We start from the raw sequence: 19,732 nt of genomic DNA, 5'->3' as shown, positions 1-19,732 counted from the left end.
GTCCCCAACCCTTTTGGCTCCATGGATCAGCAGCAGCAGGGCGGAAGGGGATGATTTCAGGCGAGCAATCTGATGCTGCACTTGCATAAATAAAGCTTTGTGCACTCACCTGCTGCTTGCTCAGCCTGGTTCCCAATGGGCCCCGTCTGCAGGCCAAGGGTTGGGGACCACTGGAGTAGATTATCATTTAGTGTAATTATTATCATGGATTTGTGAATCAGTTATGTAACATGTAATAATCATTCAACCCAGTATGATTTGCATAGGCAAGTTAGTGATTGTGTCTCTGTGTGACCCAAACAAGTTAATGACTGCAGGATAGCTGTCACCACCTATGATCAGCCACATCTGTGTGGTAGACAAATAGTATTTCCTCAGATGTAGCATTTTATATAAAGGAATATATCTCTAAACTGGGGTGGGAAGAGATTCAAGATAAAAGAAACCAAAATAAAAAATGGTTTGTTTTGACTATGGATTTCTATCCATACTTTTACTCTGGTGAACAATACAATGCTATTGTTAGAACAAATCCATAGATAGCTCTTAATTAGAAGAATTAATTCTGCCAATTAAAAAAGCATGCCTTATTTGAAAGGGATTTTTTTCTGATAGGGAATGTCCTCTTAAATCTTAAAGAAGAAATAATTAAAAAGCATAGGAAAGGAATATCACCTCTCATTCCTTAAATTAATATTCATTAAAGGATTCAAAACTAGAACATTATAGGGATAAGCAATGATCTGCAAACACAGAAAGAGTGAAAAGAAGTGGACAAAAATAATTAGATGGGAGAAAAAAATCTAGCTAAATCTAGTTTATACTAATGCTATTCAATATGCCTCTTCATATCTCTCTAGTAAAACATCATTTGCTTCCGTCACACCCATACATAACTTCATATTTAGCCTTTTCTTTAAATTTCCTGTGTCCCTCTTTGTGAAGAACTCCAAAATCAAATTCCAAAAGAAGATACAAGTAATCCTTGACTTATAACCACAATTGGAGCCAGAATTTCCATTGCTAAGCAAGGCGGATGTTAAGTGAGTTGTGCCCAATTTTACTGCCTTTTTTGCCACTTGTTAAGTGAACCAGGTGGTCGTTAAGGCAATCTGGCTTTTCCATTGACTTTGCTTGTTGGAAGCTGGTTGGGAAGCTTTGCAAATGGCAGCCATTGTGTTCTTGGGATGCTGCAACTGTCAAAATACATTGCCAAGTGCCCAAATTTTGATCATGTGAGTGTGGGGATTTGACAATGGCCATAAGTGTAAGAACTGTGAGTTTTACACTGAATTTTAAAAATAATGTTTTTTTCAATACTGTTGTAACTTAGAACGATTGCTAACAATGGTTGTAAGTCAAGGACTACTTGTAATAGCAAATTCTTTCTATGTGACTGAAATATTTGGTGCACATGATGAGATCCCAGATTGCAGGACACTCCTCTTCTAATTTCTGGGGAAGAGCTTTCGTTATTAGATAATGAAGTTCACAGATTAAAACTACAAGGAAGTTTCATTACCAGTGGTGACCAATTGAAAGAATTGCATATTTTAAAGGGGTGGTTTGAACTAGAATGTGAAACAACAACCAATGTTGTTAATGTGATAATGAAGCATACAGGCAGTCCTCATTTAGTGGCCATAATTGGGACTGACAACTTGTTAAGCATACAGTCACTAAATGGGGCAGTTGCTAAATGATAAGTTAAATGGTTGGGAATAAGTGAATTTAAGCATTATGTAGAAATCAAAAACTTAATAATTGTAGGAGAAGAGCAGGCAGAGCTGGGGGACTGAGTTAAACGAATCATCAGCCTAAAGTTATTAAGTTCCCACAAATGGCCTAAGTGTCATGATTCCAATACACAGAGATGAATAAAGCAGAACTCCGAGGCTTGCAAATTCCTCAAAGAACATGTTTATTAGTTACAAAGTATTGGCACGTCAAAAGTGAAACCAAGTCTGAAGACACACATAACAATTCCCCAATACAAAGTTAGGAAATCCCACTCCTAAGGCTATGCAAGCAACTACGTTCCCCAATTCATATTGTTGACGGGCTTTTTATGCAATGCCCAGCCTGCAGTCTCTGGAGCAGCTGATGACCTTGGTTCCCACGGGGTAAAAGTTTATTTAGACTAGGAAGCACCTGGCAACCCAATCTCTCCTTTCTGTGTGTCAACCCAAAATGAATAGGAGAAATGGCTACAGTCATGATCATTTTTAGAGTTGACAGTCGGCTCCTCTCAGAAAGAAAGAGTCTCCTGCAGGGGAAAGAAAAAGCATGTTAAAACTTTTTTTATTAATCTATCCGCTTTCACATTTTACATTTTACCCATTTAGCTTCTGAAAGGGGGTAACAAGGTAGTGTAACTTTCCCTTGTACAACCTAGAATCGAGAATATGTTTTATTTCATAATACGTCTCCCCCTCTACCACCACTGTACCCGGCGGCTCTTTTGGAATAGGTCTTAAAGGGGATTCTGACACACATTTTAATAGACTGCAATAAAACACAGGGTGAACTTTTCCCAACAGTCATGGAAGTTTTAACTCCACTGTGACAGGGCTTATGATCTTAGTGATGGGGAAAGGACCAAGGAATTTTGGACTCAATTTTCTACTGGGGAGCTTTAACCATAGATATTTCGTTGAAAGATAAAGTAATTATTGAACATAAAAAAGTTTCTGAGGGGAATGTCGTTTGCTTGCTCCCTTGTTCTCAGGTAATTCCACTATAAAATCCATGGCTATCTCCTCCCAAGGCTGAGAGGGATCAGCCACTTGTTGCAATAATCCTGGTGGTTTTCCAGGACGCCTCTTCATGGTAGCACAAGTGGCACAACTCTTAACATAGCTCTCAATGTCCTTTTTCATTCTTGGCCATCAGAATTGCCTCTGCACCAGATGCAATGTTTTTAAAAATCCAAAGTGACTCGCTTGCTTAGTGTCATGACTCCATTGCAATACCTGGAGTCTGAGGCCATCAGGGAGGTATAACTTAGAACCCTTCCAAGCTAGTCCTCCCCTTAAGGTTAATATAGATTTGTTATCTTTAAACCAGGCATCAGTCTCTAATTTCTCCTTCAATTCCTTTAGTGAGCAATCATTAGGATCAGCAGAGGGTCTCTGTGTATGCGATTGGTTGTTATTTGAGAAGCGGATTGCTGTGGAGGAATAATGGAGTTAATTACTTCCTCTCGGTGGCTCTTGAACTGGGGCATTCTAGACAAGCATCAGCCAAAAAGTTTTTACCCCCCCAGGAAAATATTTTAAAGTGAAATTAAAATGGTTAAAGTACTGAGCCCACTGAACTTGTTTGGGGGATAATTTATGGGGGGGGGGTCTTGAGAGCCTCCAAATTTTTGTGATCAGTCCATACCTCAAAATGTATTTTCTCCCCCTTCCCAAAAATGACGCTATGTCAGCAATGTCCAACAAACTGCAAAAGCCTCTCCCAAACTGCCTACCTCCTCTCGTTGTCAGTTAATTTCCGGGAAGCATAAGCACAAGTTTGTAACTCCCCTCTGTGATTTTTTTGTAAGAGAACAGCACCCACGGCCACGTCACTTGCATCAGTTTGAATGATGAATTGTTGTCCAGGGTCAGGGTGCTTAAGAACTTATTCAGCTGCAAAGAGTCTCTTTAGTTTTTTAGATGCTGCCTGGCACTCTAATGACCATTGCATTGGCTGACAAGATCGGGGGTTTTCCCCTCCTTTTCCCTCTTTTGAGTAAATCTGTGATTGGCATGGCTATCTTTGCGAAAGAGGGAATAAATAGACAATAAAAGTTGGCAAACCCCAGAAAACCTCGAAGCTGCTTGCGGGTCCATGGGGAATGCCATTTTAGTACTGCTTTGACTTTGGCAGGATCCATTTCTACCCCCTCATTTGAAATCCGATACCCCAGATAGTCAAGGCATGACTGGTGAAATTCACACTTTGACAGTTTTGCATACAGTTTGGCTTTTAACAGTCTCTTTAACACCTCATGGACCAATTTGATGTGTTCATCCATGGTTTCAGTGTAAATAAGAATCTCATCAAGATAAACCAAAACCCCCATGTATAAATTATCACAGAGCACTTGATTTATCAATTGCATAAACACGGTAGTCCAAAAGGCATCAGTTTAAATTGGAAGCTCCCCAACGGGCAATTAAAAGCTGTTTTCCACTGTCCCCCTCCCTAATCCGGATCCAGTAATAAGCCTCTCTTAAATCCAGCTTGGTAAAGATTTTTCCTTTAGTCAGGTGGGCTAACATGTCCTTCATCAGGGGGAGGGAGTATATATTTTCCATGCTGACTGCGTTCAAAGATTTAAAATCTACACATAATCTTTCTTTTCCTTGAAGAGCATGGGAGCAGCCACGGGTGATTTGGCAGGATGAATGAAACCCCAAGCTAAGTTTTTATCATGTAATCTCTCAGTTCTTTCATTTCTCTGGGTGTCATAGAGTACATTTTTGGTTTGGGGAACTTGGCACTGGGCAGAATTTTAATAGCACAGTCCATAGCCCGGTGTGGGAGGGAGGATGTCACATTCCTTCTCACTAAATGCTTCTGCCAAATCACGGTATTCAGTAGGGACCAGTTGAATCCCTGGCAGTTTTTTGGCTACAGTCTTTAGGATTTCGTGGGGCTCCCCTCAAATCTCGCTGATGGCCAGTATCTTTGTTTTATCGTCAGTGGCAGGTAGGAGGGGTCCTATCCCAAGTCTTAACTTCCTCATTCCCTCCTCCCACCAGATGTTAGGACGCCATTTATCCAACCATGCTAGCCCCAAAATTACTGCTTCGGTCATCTTCGGAACCGCCACAAAACGGATGATTTCCCAATGCTGACCATTTCCAAACGCACAGGTTCGGTTAGGTGCGTGGCAGGGGCACCTCCGATGAGGGACCAGTCGGCCTTTTCAAACCTCATGTGCAGGGACAATAGCTTGGTTCAGATGCCCAGTTTGAGCATAGTGGGTAAGTTAATTAAGCACTGAGTGCACCCCGAGTCTATTAGGATGTTCAAATTCATGTGAGCCCGTTTTGGGCACTATCAGCCTGGCGGGAATGGCAAAAGAGGGAATGGGCTGACTCACCATGGGGTCCTCCTCGCCTTCCTCATCACTGTCGCATCTGCTGTGGCTCAGATTGGGGTTTGGCTTCGAGCTCGGCGGTAGGGGAGGCTTTGACACCTAGGCCTTGACGTGCCCAGTTAGTTTTTTCTCTTTCCCCTTTGGGAGCTCTTCGTGGTTTCATAGCAGTGACTGGCGTGCTTCTGGGTTGAGGGTGAGGAACTGGGCACTCCATAGCACAGTGACCTATCTGACCGCACCGGTAGCACTTGATTGGAGCCCTAGCTGGTGCTTGGGAGACGCTGGTGGCTGCAGAGGCTTGGGGATGTCGGTCATAGAGGCGTTTTTCTTGGATGTGCGGCGGCTTAGGTTCGGTGGTGCTGGACTTTTGGGGGCCGGTCCAGCTCGATGTCTAGCAACACTGCCATACGGTACCACTCATGCAACAGATTAGGAAGACCTCGAATGATGCAGGCTTGAAGCAAGTCGCAGTCTAGCCCCTGTTTAAAGTAGTTGATCAGTGACTGTTCAGACCACTGGCCCAGCTGATTAGTAACACTCCTGAATTCACGGATATACTCCTTTGCAGGGCGACCTCTTTGTTTCAAGTGGTGGATTTCTTTCTCAGCCAGCAGGACTCGGGATTTGTCTTCAAACTGACCCCTCAGTTGCTCCATGAATAGATTAATGCCATGCAATTCAGGAGCCCCTTCATCATGGAGGTTGGTCACCCAGTCGGCAGCTTCCCCCTCTAAATTTGCTGCCACAGCATTCATCTTCATAGCCCCATCCAGGTAGGCATCAGCGTAGCAATCTAAATGAGCCCACACCTGGTTTAAGAAGAAGGTCATCTTCTCGGGATCCCCATTAAAAGTGGGGTTGATGGGAGGCGGTTCGAACCTCGGTGGAGCCACCTGCACCTGCTGCTGGGCTTGGGTGGCTTGCTGTTCCTGGGGACGTGGCCGAACCTCTCTCCGGACTTCTCTTGGCTGGGCTCCAGGACGGCATCCCGAGGCTGTGGCAACAGACTTGGCTGGGATACAGGGTTTGGTATCACAGCTGGTTGGGGGATGGGTGAAGCAGCATGGGCTCCAGCAGTTGGGCTAGAGCTCTGGCGAGGGGGGGAAGAGATGGGCAGTTTTTGGCATTTCCCCCCATGGCACCCACCTCTTCGACAACAGGAATCGTATCCTTCACCTCCAGCCGGTCGAACTTCTCCTTCAGCTGTTCGAGTGAGGGGCTGTGGACTGCGGACTGAAATCTCCACTCTCCGGAGTCGTCCCATCCCATCGACCCATTTCCTTTCTTGCCATCCGCAGGTGAAGAACCCTGGGACGGCAGCAATAAGAGCTCCTCTCCAGCGGTTACAGGAGTACTCCTGAGCTGAGGGTCAGCCTCAGCTTGAAAGAGGTCCGCTAGGGCTGTAGCTCCTTCCTGCGGTGCCAGCTTCCCAGGATGGATCACCCTGGCTTTCAGCCGAGTCCCTGCCAGTGATGCCTCCTCAGTGGCTGGAGCGCCAGCCTGTGCTCCGACAGCCTGAGTCCCGTTGCGGCTAGCAGCGGTTTCAATTTTCTCCTCCATCTCGAGTCTTCGCCGAGTCTTTACCGCTCTCCCAAAAGTGAGTGGGTAGGCGGTCGGGGCCCAGCATCCCGAGAAAATGAAGTTTTAAGAGACTTGGTTTAATGTCATGGTTCCGACAGACAGAGACAAATAAAGCAGAACTCCGAGGCTTGCAAATTCCTAAAAGAACATGTTTATTAGTTACAAAGTATCGGCATGTCAAAAGTGAAACCACACGTAACAATCCCCAATACAAAATTAGGAAATCCCACCCCTAAGGCTATGCAAGCAACTACGTTCCCCAATACATCTTTTTGGTGGGTTTTTTATGTAACGCCCAGCCTGCAGTCTCCAGCAGCCGATGACCTTGGTTCCCACGATATAAAAGTTTATTTAGACTAGCGAAGTACCTGGCAACCTCCCTCCCTCCTTTCTATGTGTCAAAGGAAAATGAATAGGGAAAATGGCTACAGCCATGCTCATTTTTAGAGTTGACACTAAGTCCAACCCCTCTTGAATTTCTTTGACCCTCATATGGTGCCAATTTAGTGCTGAACTTTAGTTGACTAGTTTCTTGTATATAGGAACTGCAACCTAATGTATGATCCTGATCCTTTGCGCCTGACAATAATTATATTACTTTAGATATAGCTAATGGGACAGCACGGCTAGTAGTAAACTAGAAAATATATTTGAGGATTGTTTAAATTGAAAATCATAAATATTTCATTAAAGTTTATGAAGTGATTTTTAAAACTTATTGAGATTTTTCCACATTGTTGCTGAAGCAGATTTAAGGCTAATGATCTTATTTTTGACAGAATAATGATACTGAAGATGAAGAAAGATTATGGAGAGACTTGATCATGGAGAGAGTCACAAAATCTGCCGATGCCTGTCTTACAGCTATCAACATTATGACATCACCCAACATGCCCAAAGCTGTATATATTGAAGATGTAATAGAAAGAGTTATTCAGTACACTAAGTTTCACTTGCAGAACACACTTTATCCTCAGTATGATCCTGTTTATCGATTGGATCCACATGGTGGTTAGTATAAGAATAAATAGATATATTGATTATCCTGAAAGGCTAATGGCATTTAAATTGAAGGTAGGGATGTTACTGTCTGGCCATATTAACAAAGAAGCATGGAAGCGTGGCTACTTCAACATTTCCTTTAAGTAAAAATGGATCTTTGTTTTTATTTTTGAAAAGCCCAATTTCTGTGAATTTTGCCATAACTTTTTCCATTCTGTACTGTATCATGTACAATTTTCTTTAACAAAATTTAGGTAACCAATTTATATATTAGCCTCCTACAGTTTAGAACTTTAATTTTTTATCTTTATTTAAGCTTTCACTTGTTCTGTACCAGTGAAAAACCTATTAGCTAAGTTAATGTTACCAAGTTCTTAATTCATATGTGCCTGTTTTACATATTGCCTTTCTGTCATCTATAATACTAGTCATTCTGTTTTTAAACCATTAATTTTACTGACATTATTTTAGTTAATTTTATTTCATTCTTTTTTTCATGATGATTTTTTATTTCTTTTCCTAAAAGTATGTGATGAATTGATGAAAAGAGAAAAATATAAACCTTAAGACATTTTTTTGTCTCTCCTCTGATTTGTAATATTGCTAAAATGCAATTTGATTTGATTTTTTTAGGTGGTGTATTAAGCTCAAAAGCAAAGCGTGCCAAGTGTTCCACTCATAAGCAGAGAGTAATAGTGATGCTGTATAACAAAATTTGTGACATTGTTAGTAGTTTGGCTGAATTACTAGAGATACAGCTTCTAACTGACACTACAATTCTTCAAGTAAGTTGGATCCATGTCATTCTGATTTCCCCCCCCCCACACTTTTTACTACAACTTTCTCCTTTAGTAGGTATTTTAATAACTAGAATAATTGTTCCTCAGTGCTTAATAATAAAGCTTTAGACTGTTAGTCTGCTAGAGTAATTCAATATAGTAGTGTGGAAATACAGTTCTGAATATAATAAGAATAGACAAATATAATTTTGAAGATTAGTAAAAGGAGAAGAGCCTAATGCGGGGAAAGATTGAGGGCAATAGAAAAAGGGGACGACAGAGATGGATGGAGTCACTAAAGCAGTAGGCGTGAGCTTAAATGGACTCCAGAAGATGGTAGAAGACAGGAAGGCCTAGAGGAACGTTGTCCATGGGGTCGCAATGGGTCGGACACGACTTCGCAATTAACAACAACAAGCTTCCATCTGGTTTTCTGTCTGGCCAACAATGTTGTAAAATATTTGGCTTTCTGACTATTGCCAACTCTAGATATTTACAGCTGCCACCTCTTAACTTTCTAAATGTTCTTATAAAGGGATTATACAGTGTTTGAACATACTTCCTTGTAATTGTATTTCACTAGGCTAATATGGAAGCACAGAAGTAGTGTAAAAACAAAGAGATAATTTGTTTTTTCCCTTGCAATTTGACACTTAAAATTTCATTAAACTTAGAATTATGTTTAATTACAACTGTAAACTAACACAACTACTTCGTTTAAAAATGTGTACAATTTTAAAAGACAAACAATGACTGCATTTAACTTAAAACATTTTTATCAATTTGTCAGCCATAATGAATTTCTTTTCTTTTTTTATTTATAGATTTCTTCAATGGGAATAACACCTTTCTTTGTAGAAAATGTCAGTGAACTTCAGTTGTGTGCCATCAAACTAGTCACTGCTGTAAGCATACTATTTAAACCAGTAGATTTATATTTTCTGTATTTACGTACATAAAACAATAAAGGATTCATGAGTTACTTAAATTATTTCTTTACCAAAAACAGTCCATCTTAAAACTTTCCTAAACTGTAGGCCCTAAAAGCAATTGTAATTTTTAAAAATGCAGTGTGCAAATGCCAGAATGTAGTCTATCTCTAGCATAGATTGTCCATCCAACAAAGTGAGAATTCTAGTCATTGCTGCAGCTGCAGATTTCAAGATTTGTCTGAATTACTTTAAAACACAATTATAAAATATGTAAATCATCTATAGGATAATTGGCAATAGTAAGTTAACTTAACAAATTAATTCTATAGGGATGGAGGTAGTTAAGAACATGTAAAATAGGATTGGTAGTTTATTGGGAAAAAATGTAATGACATTTTCCATTGTATGCTTTTCCTTTATAAAGAACAATATTTTTTTAAAAAAAGACATTGATTTTAAACAGGTTTTCTCAAGATATGAAAAACATAGGCAATTAATATTAGAAGAAATTTTTACTTCACTTGCAAGGTTACCAACCAGCAAAAGGAGTTTGAGAAATTTCAGGTAATATATAACAGCAAAACTCATTTTTGATGCAATATGTATCATTCATATGTATATATCTATATCTATATATATGGTTTAAAATATGCTTACCTCTTCCACTGGAATATGGAAATTAACATATGTTTAACTGCATTGGCCCTGTATTAATTTCTGATGAATGAACAACATAAGGATTATTGAATTATAGTGGTGGAATTATTAGAGCAAGGCGGTTGTAGAACAAAAAATACAAGAGATGAACTGGGGTAAAGAATCATACTTTGATTGTCACTCAGGCAGAATTGGGGCATATTAGAGGTTTTTTTTAAAGAAACAAAATAAGTACTTTACATGAATTAGTCAATAAATTCCACAATGTTTGTTTTGGTGGCTAAATGGAAATTCAGTTAAGAATGACACATTATATCAGTGCAATGTAGTAAATACAATGCTACCTTAAAACTGCCCAGACTTGGTTTCACTTTTCCTCTTAGCTAGTTAATAGGTCTATGTCTTAGTTAAATCTACAATGAAAAAGTAAAAAGGAGAAAGGGGGAGCCATGTATGAAACCTAGCTTTTAAACAAATGTATTTTTCAGAAATATAAACAATTATTGAAGAAAAATATTTTTAATGTGAAGAATGCTTGAACTTCATTGTGAATGAAAATATTAATTTTGTATAAACTGATATTTGTTCCAGTCATATCCTAGGTTTTGTATGTTTCACTCTTCTGGGATTGTTGAATACAGTAGCTTTCTATTTGCAAATCAGATCTGAAGTTTACTCATAGGAATGGGATGCAGTTCTTTCTCAAAGATTGATTCCATCTGAAAGCAGTCACTATCTGAAAATTTGTCATGGATTCAAATGTTTGTTGTTGATTTTACTTTTGATAAACAATGAAGAGTTTTATATTTATTCAACAGATTAAACAGCAGTGATACAGATGGGGAACCTATGTATATTCAGATGGTGACTGCATTAGTCTTACAATTAATTCAATGCGTTGTGCATCTACCATTATGTGAAAAAGATTCTAGTTCTGACGAGGAATCAAATAAAAAGGTGAGTCAATTTTGAAAACATGTAATTGTTTCTATGTTTAGATTAGCCACTGATGTGAGGAATAAAAATATAATAACCATAGGAGTACATAACAAAGAAGTTGAAAAAGAAGACAGTGAAGAAATTTTTAACAGAAGGAAACAAATTAAACTAGAGGAAGTAGAGAAAGAAGGATATACTGTAGGAAACAGAACTGATGGATTAAAGGAAATGCAACTGTAGAGAAGTGAAACTTATTTTTTCTAATCTTCAACTTAGTTATCTGAGTTTAGCTATCTACTATTAACTGACACTAGGCCATATATCTTCTAGAAATTCTGTATGTCCTTCATATTTATAACTTGTCCCAATTCTGAAGAATTCTGGGAAATGAATAATAACAAACAAAATTATAACATTGTATAACAGTAATATAAAACAATTATACACACAGAAAATTTGAATTAAAAAATGTGACAGAGCCTCTCAATCAAATTTAAAAGGGCTGAAGGTTCACAGACAATGAAAATTACAGATTTTGTTTGTAAAATGTCAGTAGGGTAGAATTGCCTATACCGCCTGAATAAACTGCTCTAAAGAATGAGGCTATTTTGAGGAATGCGTCGTTTGGTCTAGTCCTATTTACTTTTCACAGAGTGGGTGGCGGGATTATAGTCAGATCCTGTCAAATTTAGTTCTGATATATTTCATCCAAAAGGCCTTTAAAGGTAAAGCCTAGCACAGTGAATTCAGCCTTGAACCTACTGGCAATCAGTGCAGTTTTTAAAATTGCACTTAGATTGCAGTGAGATGATTGGTTTGCTAAAAGTCTAATTACTACATCATGTACCACTTTTACAAGTAAGAGTCATAGCCCCAATTACAGTGTGTTAATAATACTTTATTGCCTCTTAATTGTAAAATAAAGATAAATATTTTTCCTAATTTACATCACAGCATTATTGCCATTTTGCTCCTCGTCATCTATGGTGAGAACTGTATATATCCATCCAGTGTTACATAAATTTCAATACATGTTTAGTAACTGTGTTTTGTTTTGTTTTAGATTGATCAGGATGTCCTCATTACAAATTCATATGAAACAGCTATGAGGACAGCACAAAACTTCCTTTCTATTTTTCTCAAGAAGTGAGTAGATCTCACATTGTGTATTGTATGAATTATTTTTATTGAGTAACTCTAATTTGTGCCCATGGTTTTTTTTAAATATTCAGTAAGACAATGTGGAAATGGGAAACAAGATAGAGTTAGATCTTAATTCTAATAGCACAGCTCATTGCATATGTTGCTAAAAGTAATGTAGACAATTAAGCAGATATCTTCAGAGAAAATATTAATTTAAAACTGGAGACCATTTATATTAAATACTTAGAAATAACATTCTACCTTTTAATTATTTTTCTTCTTACTCTAAAATTGAAATGTTGTAGGTTTTGATCATTCATCAAAATACTTTTTCAACAATATTAACAGTAATCACTGTCAGCATGTATAAATATATTCAGAAACTGATTGACTACATGGTTCTGTAGCCTAAATATCATTCCTGTCTTCACTCTATTAAAATTCTAAGTTATAAAACATACATACAGGCAGTCCTCGACTTACAACCATTTGTTTAGTGACCATTCACAGTTACAATAGCATTGGAAAAAGCGACTTATGACCAGTTTTCAGACTTACGACCATTGCAGCATCCCCATAGTGATGTGATCAAAATTCTGGCACTTGGCAGCCGGCATGTATTTATGACAGTTGCACTTTCTGTGGTTATGTGATCACATTTGCAACCTTCCCATCCAGCTTTGAATAAGCAGATTCAATGAGGGAAGCCAGGTTTGTTTAACAACCCTATGATTCACTTAACAACTACAGTGATTTGCCTAACTGTGGCAAAAAGGTCATAAAATGGGGTGCAACTCACTTGACAACTCCCTTGGGGCAGTTGGACTCAATTGTGGTTGTATATTGAGGGCTACCTGTATAGTTCTCACTGAGAACTAATTTATAAGTAATTAGGATTCAATAAATTAATTCCATTAGTGTTCTGCTAGTGAAAAGGGCATCACTGAGTTTTTTTCTTCTCTCATTTTTGGAATAAGAGTCATTCTACAACAGACTGGGTATATGCAGAAAAGTTCCTTTGACAGTGTGAATAATGAAACTCCTGTTCTACATGTGCGTCATATATTAGTTATACATCACTTCAGGACCATTTGTAACTTTCTAGAGCTTACCCAGTTTTCTGGTGGAACCATGCCAGTTGTACCATATTACTAGATTTTAGATCCTACTGATCAGAGTTTTTTTTTAATGCCATGGTATTAACATATTCTTGATAAATAAAACATCTTTTTGCTTTATTGAAATTCTATTTTTTACTACTTTTTGGTAAGATAGAAAAATGTGGGATAAACAGCATCAACACTAGATGGATTCTTAACAGGCTGACCAACCACACTTAATGTGTAGTCCTCAATGGAATTATATCTACATGGAGGGAATCATGCAGTGCGGTTCTGTCTTAGGCCTAATACTCTTCAACATTTTCATAAATGACTTAGCTGATGGGATAGAAGGAGAACTCATCAAATTTACAGATGACACTAAGTGGGGGTGGGGGATGGGGGTGGGGGAATGGATAATCAGATAGGCTCAAGATCCAGAAAGTTCTTGATAGACTGAACACTGGGCCCTGTCCAACTAAATGCAATTCAGTGGTGAGAAAAGTAAGGTTTACACTTAGGCAAGAAAAACAAAATGAACTGATATGGAATAGGTGGTATGTGGCTCAACAGCAGTAACAGTGAGAGGGATCTAGAAGACCTAGTGGACAACCACTTAAAGAAGTATGCTGCAGTTGCCAAAAAGCCAATGCAGTCCTAGGTTGCATCATCAGAGGGATAGTATCAAGATCACATGAAGTGTTAGTACCACTTTATACTGCTTTGGTAAAGCCACACTTGGAATACTGCATCCAGTTTTGTTCACCATGATAACAAACAATATGTAGAGATTCTAGAAAGGGTACAGAGTAGAGCAACAGAGATGATTAGGGGGCTGGAGGCTAAAACATATGACAAATGGTTGCCAAAACTGGTATGGCTAATCTGACAAAGAGAAGGACTAGGGCTGACATGATAACAGTCTTCCAATATTTGAGGGGCTGTCACAGGCTGTCACATAGCACCTGAGGGCAGCACAAGTAGTAACAATGAAAACCTATCAAGGAGAGATCCAACCTAGAATTAAGGAGAAGTTTCCTATTGGTGAGAACAGTGGAATCAGTGGAACAGCTTCCCTCCAGAAGTTGTGGATGCTCCATCTTTGGAGATGTCTATGGAGATTTTCAGTCATCCAAGTCATGGTTGTTCCAAAGATGCTTTTTTTAAAAGGCAGAACTGAAGAAGCTTCTTGGATGAGAAGAGAAATGTTTTCAAGAAAAAAACAAAGTCAAGTTGCCTTTTGAAAAAGCACCTTTGGGACATCCATCCTGTCTGCAGATTAGATAACCATTTGTCTGGAATGGTATAGGGCAGTGATGGCGAACCTTTTAGAGACCGAGTGCCCAAACTGCAACCCAAAACCCACTTATGCATTGTCGAGTGCCGGGTGGGTGTGGCCCATTGGGTGGGCGTGGCCCATTGGGTGGGCATGGCTGCGGTAGTAACAGCAGACTGGGTGGGATTAAAAAGTTCAATCAATCAATTCCAACTTTGCAAGACTTTTTTTTTCCGCGAGAAGTTGAAACTGACTGATTGATTGAACCTTTTTTTTTATACATGGCAGCGGAAGCCTAAAGCGAAAAGGTTTTATAAAACCCAGCTGAAGGCCTAGGACTGGTGGGACGGTGCACGTGCCCACAGAGAGGGCTCTGAGTGCCGCCTCTGTCACCTGTGCCATAGGTTCTCCACCACTGGTATAGGGTCTCCTGCTTAAACAGGAAGTTGGACTAGAAGGCTTCCAAGAAGATCCCTTCCAACTCTGTTATTCTATTATTATTTTTCTACTACACCCTTAAATTAATTCACTAGTTTATTAGTCCTCTTAATTTGTTCATTAAAAAAAATCTTCAAAGCCTTGGAAATATTCATCAGAATACCTTATCCTTCTGGTGTGATGTTTGGCCTTTGACTTTTTGGCCTAAAGGCTCATTTTATAAACATGAATTCCGACATTGGAAGAACAAATATCTCTTGGATAGGCATAAACTTTTCCCTTTGTTTTTTTTCTTTTTAGAAGTTTCCATTAAAAGGCTAGGTGTTTACTAAACATGCTAATCACAGATGATTTGGTTTCTTTTTTGTTATAATCCACTAACTGTGGTAACCCACTTCAAACAGTGGTTTCAGTTTTTCGTCTGATCATGGGATAGGGAATTGACAGGGAAGACTGTGGCTGTATTGGTGCATATTTGATTGTTTCATGGCTGGACGATTGTAATAATATTCTGGCAGTTATTTCCAATTCTCTATATTCCTTGATTCTATTACCATTCAATTTGTTCTGGACCTTCTGCTCTATCCCCATGTTTGTTACATCACAGGCCTCTTCACTGGCTGCCAGTTCATATACTGATGTTTATGTTTAGGGTCCTCCACATTTCCCTTGTGTCTATCTGCTCTTATTTATCCCTACAACTCTGTTTATTTGTTACAGGTAGTCCTGGACTTACAATCATTTGTTTAGTGACTGAAGTTACAACAGCACTGAAAAAAGTGACTTATGACCGGTTTTCACACTTATGACCTTACAGCATTGCTGTGGTCACATGATCAGCATTGAGGCACTTGGCAACTGGCATGTATTTATGACTGTTGCACTGTCCTGGGCTCATGTGATCACCATTTGTAACCTTTGTGACAAAACCAGGTTCCTAGCATCTTAGAAAAAGCCAACAGGGTTAGGACCAACATTCTTCTGAAGGAATGTTAGGGCCAACATTCTTCTGAAGGAAGAACATTCTAGAGGACAAGTGCTTGACAGAAAAAGCCCATCTATTTAACATTTCTGAGCTGATGAGACCTGAAGCATGCCTATCTTGCCAGATGGGGTAGGACAGGTAGAAACAACCGGGGAGAGATGTCCCTTAAATAACTCAGTCCCAACCCATGAAGGGCTGTAAAAGTGAAAAACAGCACCTTGAATTACATCTGGAAGCACACCAGTAACCAGTGCAATTCACAAATTGGTGGTGTCACATACACTGAAAGATCTCTGGTAGCAGAAAGTCCAAACACCCAAAACTGCTCAGTCTTGTTTAGGTTGAGCCCAGGGAAAATTGGGAACTGGACAAAAACATTGAAAGTAGGACCTCTCATTAGAATTGGTAGTTTAGGTAGTATTTTATCTTATCAAAGATATACACATACTTTTCATTAGAATATTCTCTTAAATATTATGTTCTTTGTTTATTTTAGTTTTAAATATTGGTTTTACTGATTGTTGTGAACTAATTTTATTGAATGGATTTCTGTAACTTAATGTTCTTTTCTTTTTGCTGGCATAGCAACTTAGTAAAGAATTACTACTACTATTTTAATTTAATGTTAGTTTAATCCTGAACTATTATTTAGTCCACAAAAGCTCCTCTTCACCCATGGACATTGAATCTTGGAGGGAAAATTCAGGACATGCTTTAAGAGCTATTCATCTGAATTGCCCTCTTTACAATAGGAGTAATGAAACTTCTGCTTTGTTCATCTCAAGATCGCCAAGATTGCAGCTGATTACATTCTTTCATTCATTTCATTCATTTGCTGTATATTTTCCCAACAACAACAATCCAGTGAAGTAGGCTGGCCTGAGAAAGTGTGAGTGGCCCTAAATCAACCAGTGAGCTTTCCTGCCCAAAAGTGATCTTGAACCTGTGACTTGATTCTTAACTACAGTACTAAGTATGTCTCCCAGTAGGTTCCATGTGATTTTTCGAGGAAGTATCATTGATCCGTCTTTCATAATCTTAGTCCATGATATATATTCCCTAGAACAACTCAAGCAATCATTACACACATTGACCTTTTCCATGTTCTGGAATTTCATTAATTAAATATGCTTTGGCTGATTGCATGACACACAGCTTTTTGAAATACTAGATTTTTTTTGTCTCCTTGAAGATGTTCACATATGAGTTGTCCTGTCATGACCTATCTCCATCATTTTTAATTTGGTTTTTTTAGGACTTGAAGATTACAAAGAGTTTGGCCTTTGGTCTGAGCTTTAGGACCTGCTGTCCATTTTAATTTTTTAATGGAGCTTGTGTTCTGAACCTAATTGTTATGTTTCTAAAGCCTCTTTGGTTTATTTGACATCTCATTATCATTGTCGATGCTGAATTTGAGGATTATGATACTTTTACCTTAGTTTTTTCTATATGAATAGTGTACATAGTGGTCCTCCACCAATAAGGTACAATTTGCTTTTTAAATAACTGACTTCTAGTTGCATAATCTCATGGGTATCTCACCACAAAGCTCAAGCTGTTCTATTCGGTCCATAGATCACCTCAGCTTCTAGATCTATTACAAGAAATATTCCTTTATTCCTTTTCAGATTTTCTGATTCGTAAGGACAGTAGATACACACAGATGAGTTTAAGCCCTATTGCTTATGTGACTCCATATGCTTCAGCCGTTTCCAATTTCTTCCCTAATAAGAATTGACCTGTGTGGTTTTCCAACTGCTAAGCTATTTAAAGGCTGCAACTTCATTTATTTGTTCTGTCCGTTTTGGGATGTGTCTTCTATAGGATTAGTACCTCTATTTCACTTTTCCAGGTACGGACATAATTCATCTACTCCTGTCAGTTCAGCCTTGAGTCAAGAAAATCTCTCTGGAAATGTTCTCTCTGCTTGTTCTCACCACTGATACATCCATGCCCAGGTGAGGAGCTCATATCTGAACAGCCTGCATCTGAGGTGCTTGGTCAAGGCATAAAGCATTGCAACACTTCAGTGAGCTTGAGCTCCTTGTAGTTTAGATTACACTGGCATCTTTTTAAGGCTGTCCCTGTCGTCAGATTTTCATGTTAGTTCCTTGGTAAATATAAAAAAGATGGCATAAAGTCTGGCCTTCTTTTTGCATCTTACAGCATTGATATATCTCACACTCCATCTTCATCTTGGCAATTTGTATGTCGGAAAACAAGAACATACTCACCAAGAATTACAGCTCTACTAGAATAGCGACCCACAAATGAAAACTATATTAATGGTGACCATTATCAGATGCCATTTGGTCAACCTGTTTACAAATTGAGTCGGGTAATGTGTAATATTTTGCAATTGGGGCTAAGGAGATATCTGGTCTCTTGATAATCCATTTTTTCTTGGAATGGCCGTTTTAGGCATGTTTGTCTATTCTGCTGATCAGAATCTGACAAAAATAAAAGGTTAACCAACCATAATGTCATCATATCATGTTAGCATTGACAGCCATGGTTCACCATTTGCTTCATCTTGTTTCTACAAATACCTCTGCCTTCTCAATCTCCTCTCCTTGCATTGGAGAAACTTTTTCATCCCGTTCTTGAGATACAGGAGATTATGGTAGCTTCTGGGAATCTTTCTATTCTATTCTGTCTTTCTATTCTGATATGTAGAAATTCTTTGTAGAAACAGTAATTTTATCCCATGAAATTTCACATCCATTGTTTTTTTGTTTTTTACTTGTATTTGGAAGAACAAAGTTTGGTTGTATTGTCCATTAAGATCTACCTTGTAGATTACTTTGTTTCTTTTTTCTAATCCTTTTGTTAAAGTATTTCATTAAAAGTTTAGCGTATTTTTCTTTTCCTTTACTCCCATATATTTTACAGTACCTCATCGCTGCTTATTCATAGAGTCTCTCCATGGCTATCACCAACAGTCTCCTCTCATGAAGTGTAGTTTTTCTAGTAACTGTGACATCAGCTTGTCCTACTGGGAGAACTGTTTGACAAATATTCTATATTATATTTAGGAAAAATTGTCTTTTGCTCAGATATTTCCTTCCTTTTGAATCAGTGTGTCATATAGTATAATCTATCTTTTCCCCCACCATTGGAAATGATCACGCCATACTTTAGATCAGACATGTCAAACTTGCGACGTCATGTGACGTCGCACAACGTATCGTGACAGTTTTGCCATTGCCGGGAATTGGGTGGGCGTGGCTTCCGGATGATGTGTCTGGCCCGTGGGCCGGCAGTTTGACACCCCTGCTTTAGATGGTTGTTATACTCTTGCTTTTTAGCTGGATCATGTGGCACCATTCCTGTAGTGGAGTTAAACAAAGTGACCACTTAGGCTTAGTCTTTCACTTTTTTCCATAGCTGCAGACTGGGCTTCTATTCCACTTTGGAACATGTTTTCAGTCACTTCATGATGACAAGATACTCTTGTAGATATGAATTTGTTTTGTCACTCATATGTGTGGATCACTGAGATAATGATGATGGAGAATTGGTTACTTACTTGTAACTGAGTTGTCAAGTGGTCATCTGGGAATTCAGAAAATTCACTTCCCATTCCTTCCATTGTTTCTTTGGATTTTCTTTTTTTTTTTTCAATATAAAATTTTATTGTTTTTATCATAAAAAAAAAAGAAATACATCACAGATATTACACAATGTTATAACCCATCCCCCCACCCCCCGGACTTCCCAAACCAACCTAGGCTAATATTCAAATACAAGTAAACAAATATTAATATCTCTAACTCCAAAGTCTAAACTTAAACAATCCATCTCCTCC

General features: G+C 38.6%; 1 protein-coding gene across 1 annotated transcript in view; it reads left to right on the top strand.

The window, feature by feature from the left end:
• NIPBL (NIPBL cohesin loading factor) overlaps positions 1 to 19,732 on the top strand; it is a 98,623-nt gene that overhangs the window by 43,729 nt on the left and 35,162 nt on the right. The window contains exons 16-21 of the mRNA XM_015816946.2: positions 7,453 to 7,684; positions 8,309 to 8,460; positions 9,279 to 9,359; positions 9,850 to 9,950; positions 10,862 to 11,000; positions 12,046 to 12,128. Coding sequence (XP_015672432.1) covers positions 7,453 to 7,684; positions 8,309 to 8,460; positions 9,279 to 9,359; positions 9,850 to 9,950; positions 10,862 to 11,000; positions 12,046 to 12,128 — 788 coding nt within the window. The remainder of the gene's footprint in view (positions 1 to 7,452; positions 7,685 to 8,308; positions 8,461 to 9,278; positions 9,360 to 9,849; positions 9,951 to 10,861; positions 11,001 to 12,045; positions 12,129 to 19,732) is intronic.

The sequence above is a fragment of the Protobothrops mucrosquamatus genome, unplaced genomic scaffold, assembly GCF_001527695.2.
Source record: "Protobothrops mucrosquamatus isolate PMUCROS unplaced genomic scaffold, P.Mucros_1.0 scaffold533, whole genome shotgun sequence".
In the NCBI taxonomy this organism is placed as follows: Eukaryota; Metazoa; Chordata; class Lepidosauria; order Squamata; family Viperidae; genus Protobothrops; species Protobothrops mucrosquamatus.
This window is presented reverse-complemented; position numbering and strand designations above follow the sequence as displayed.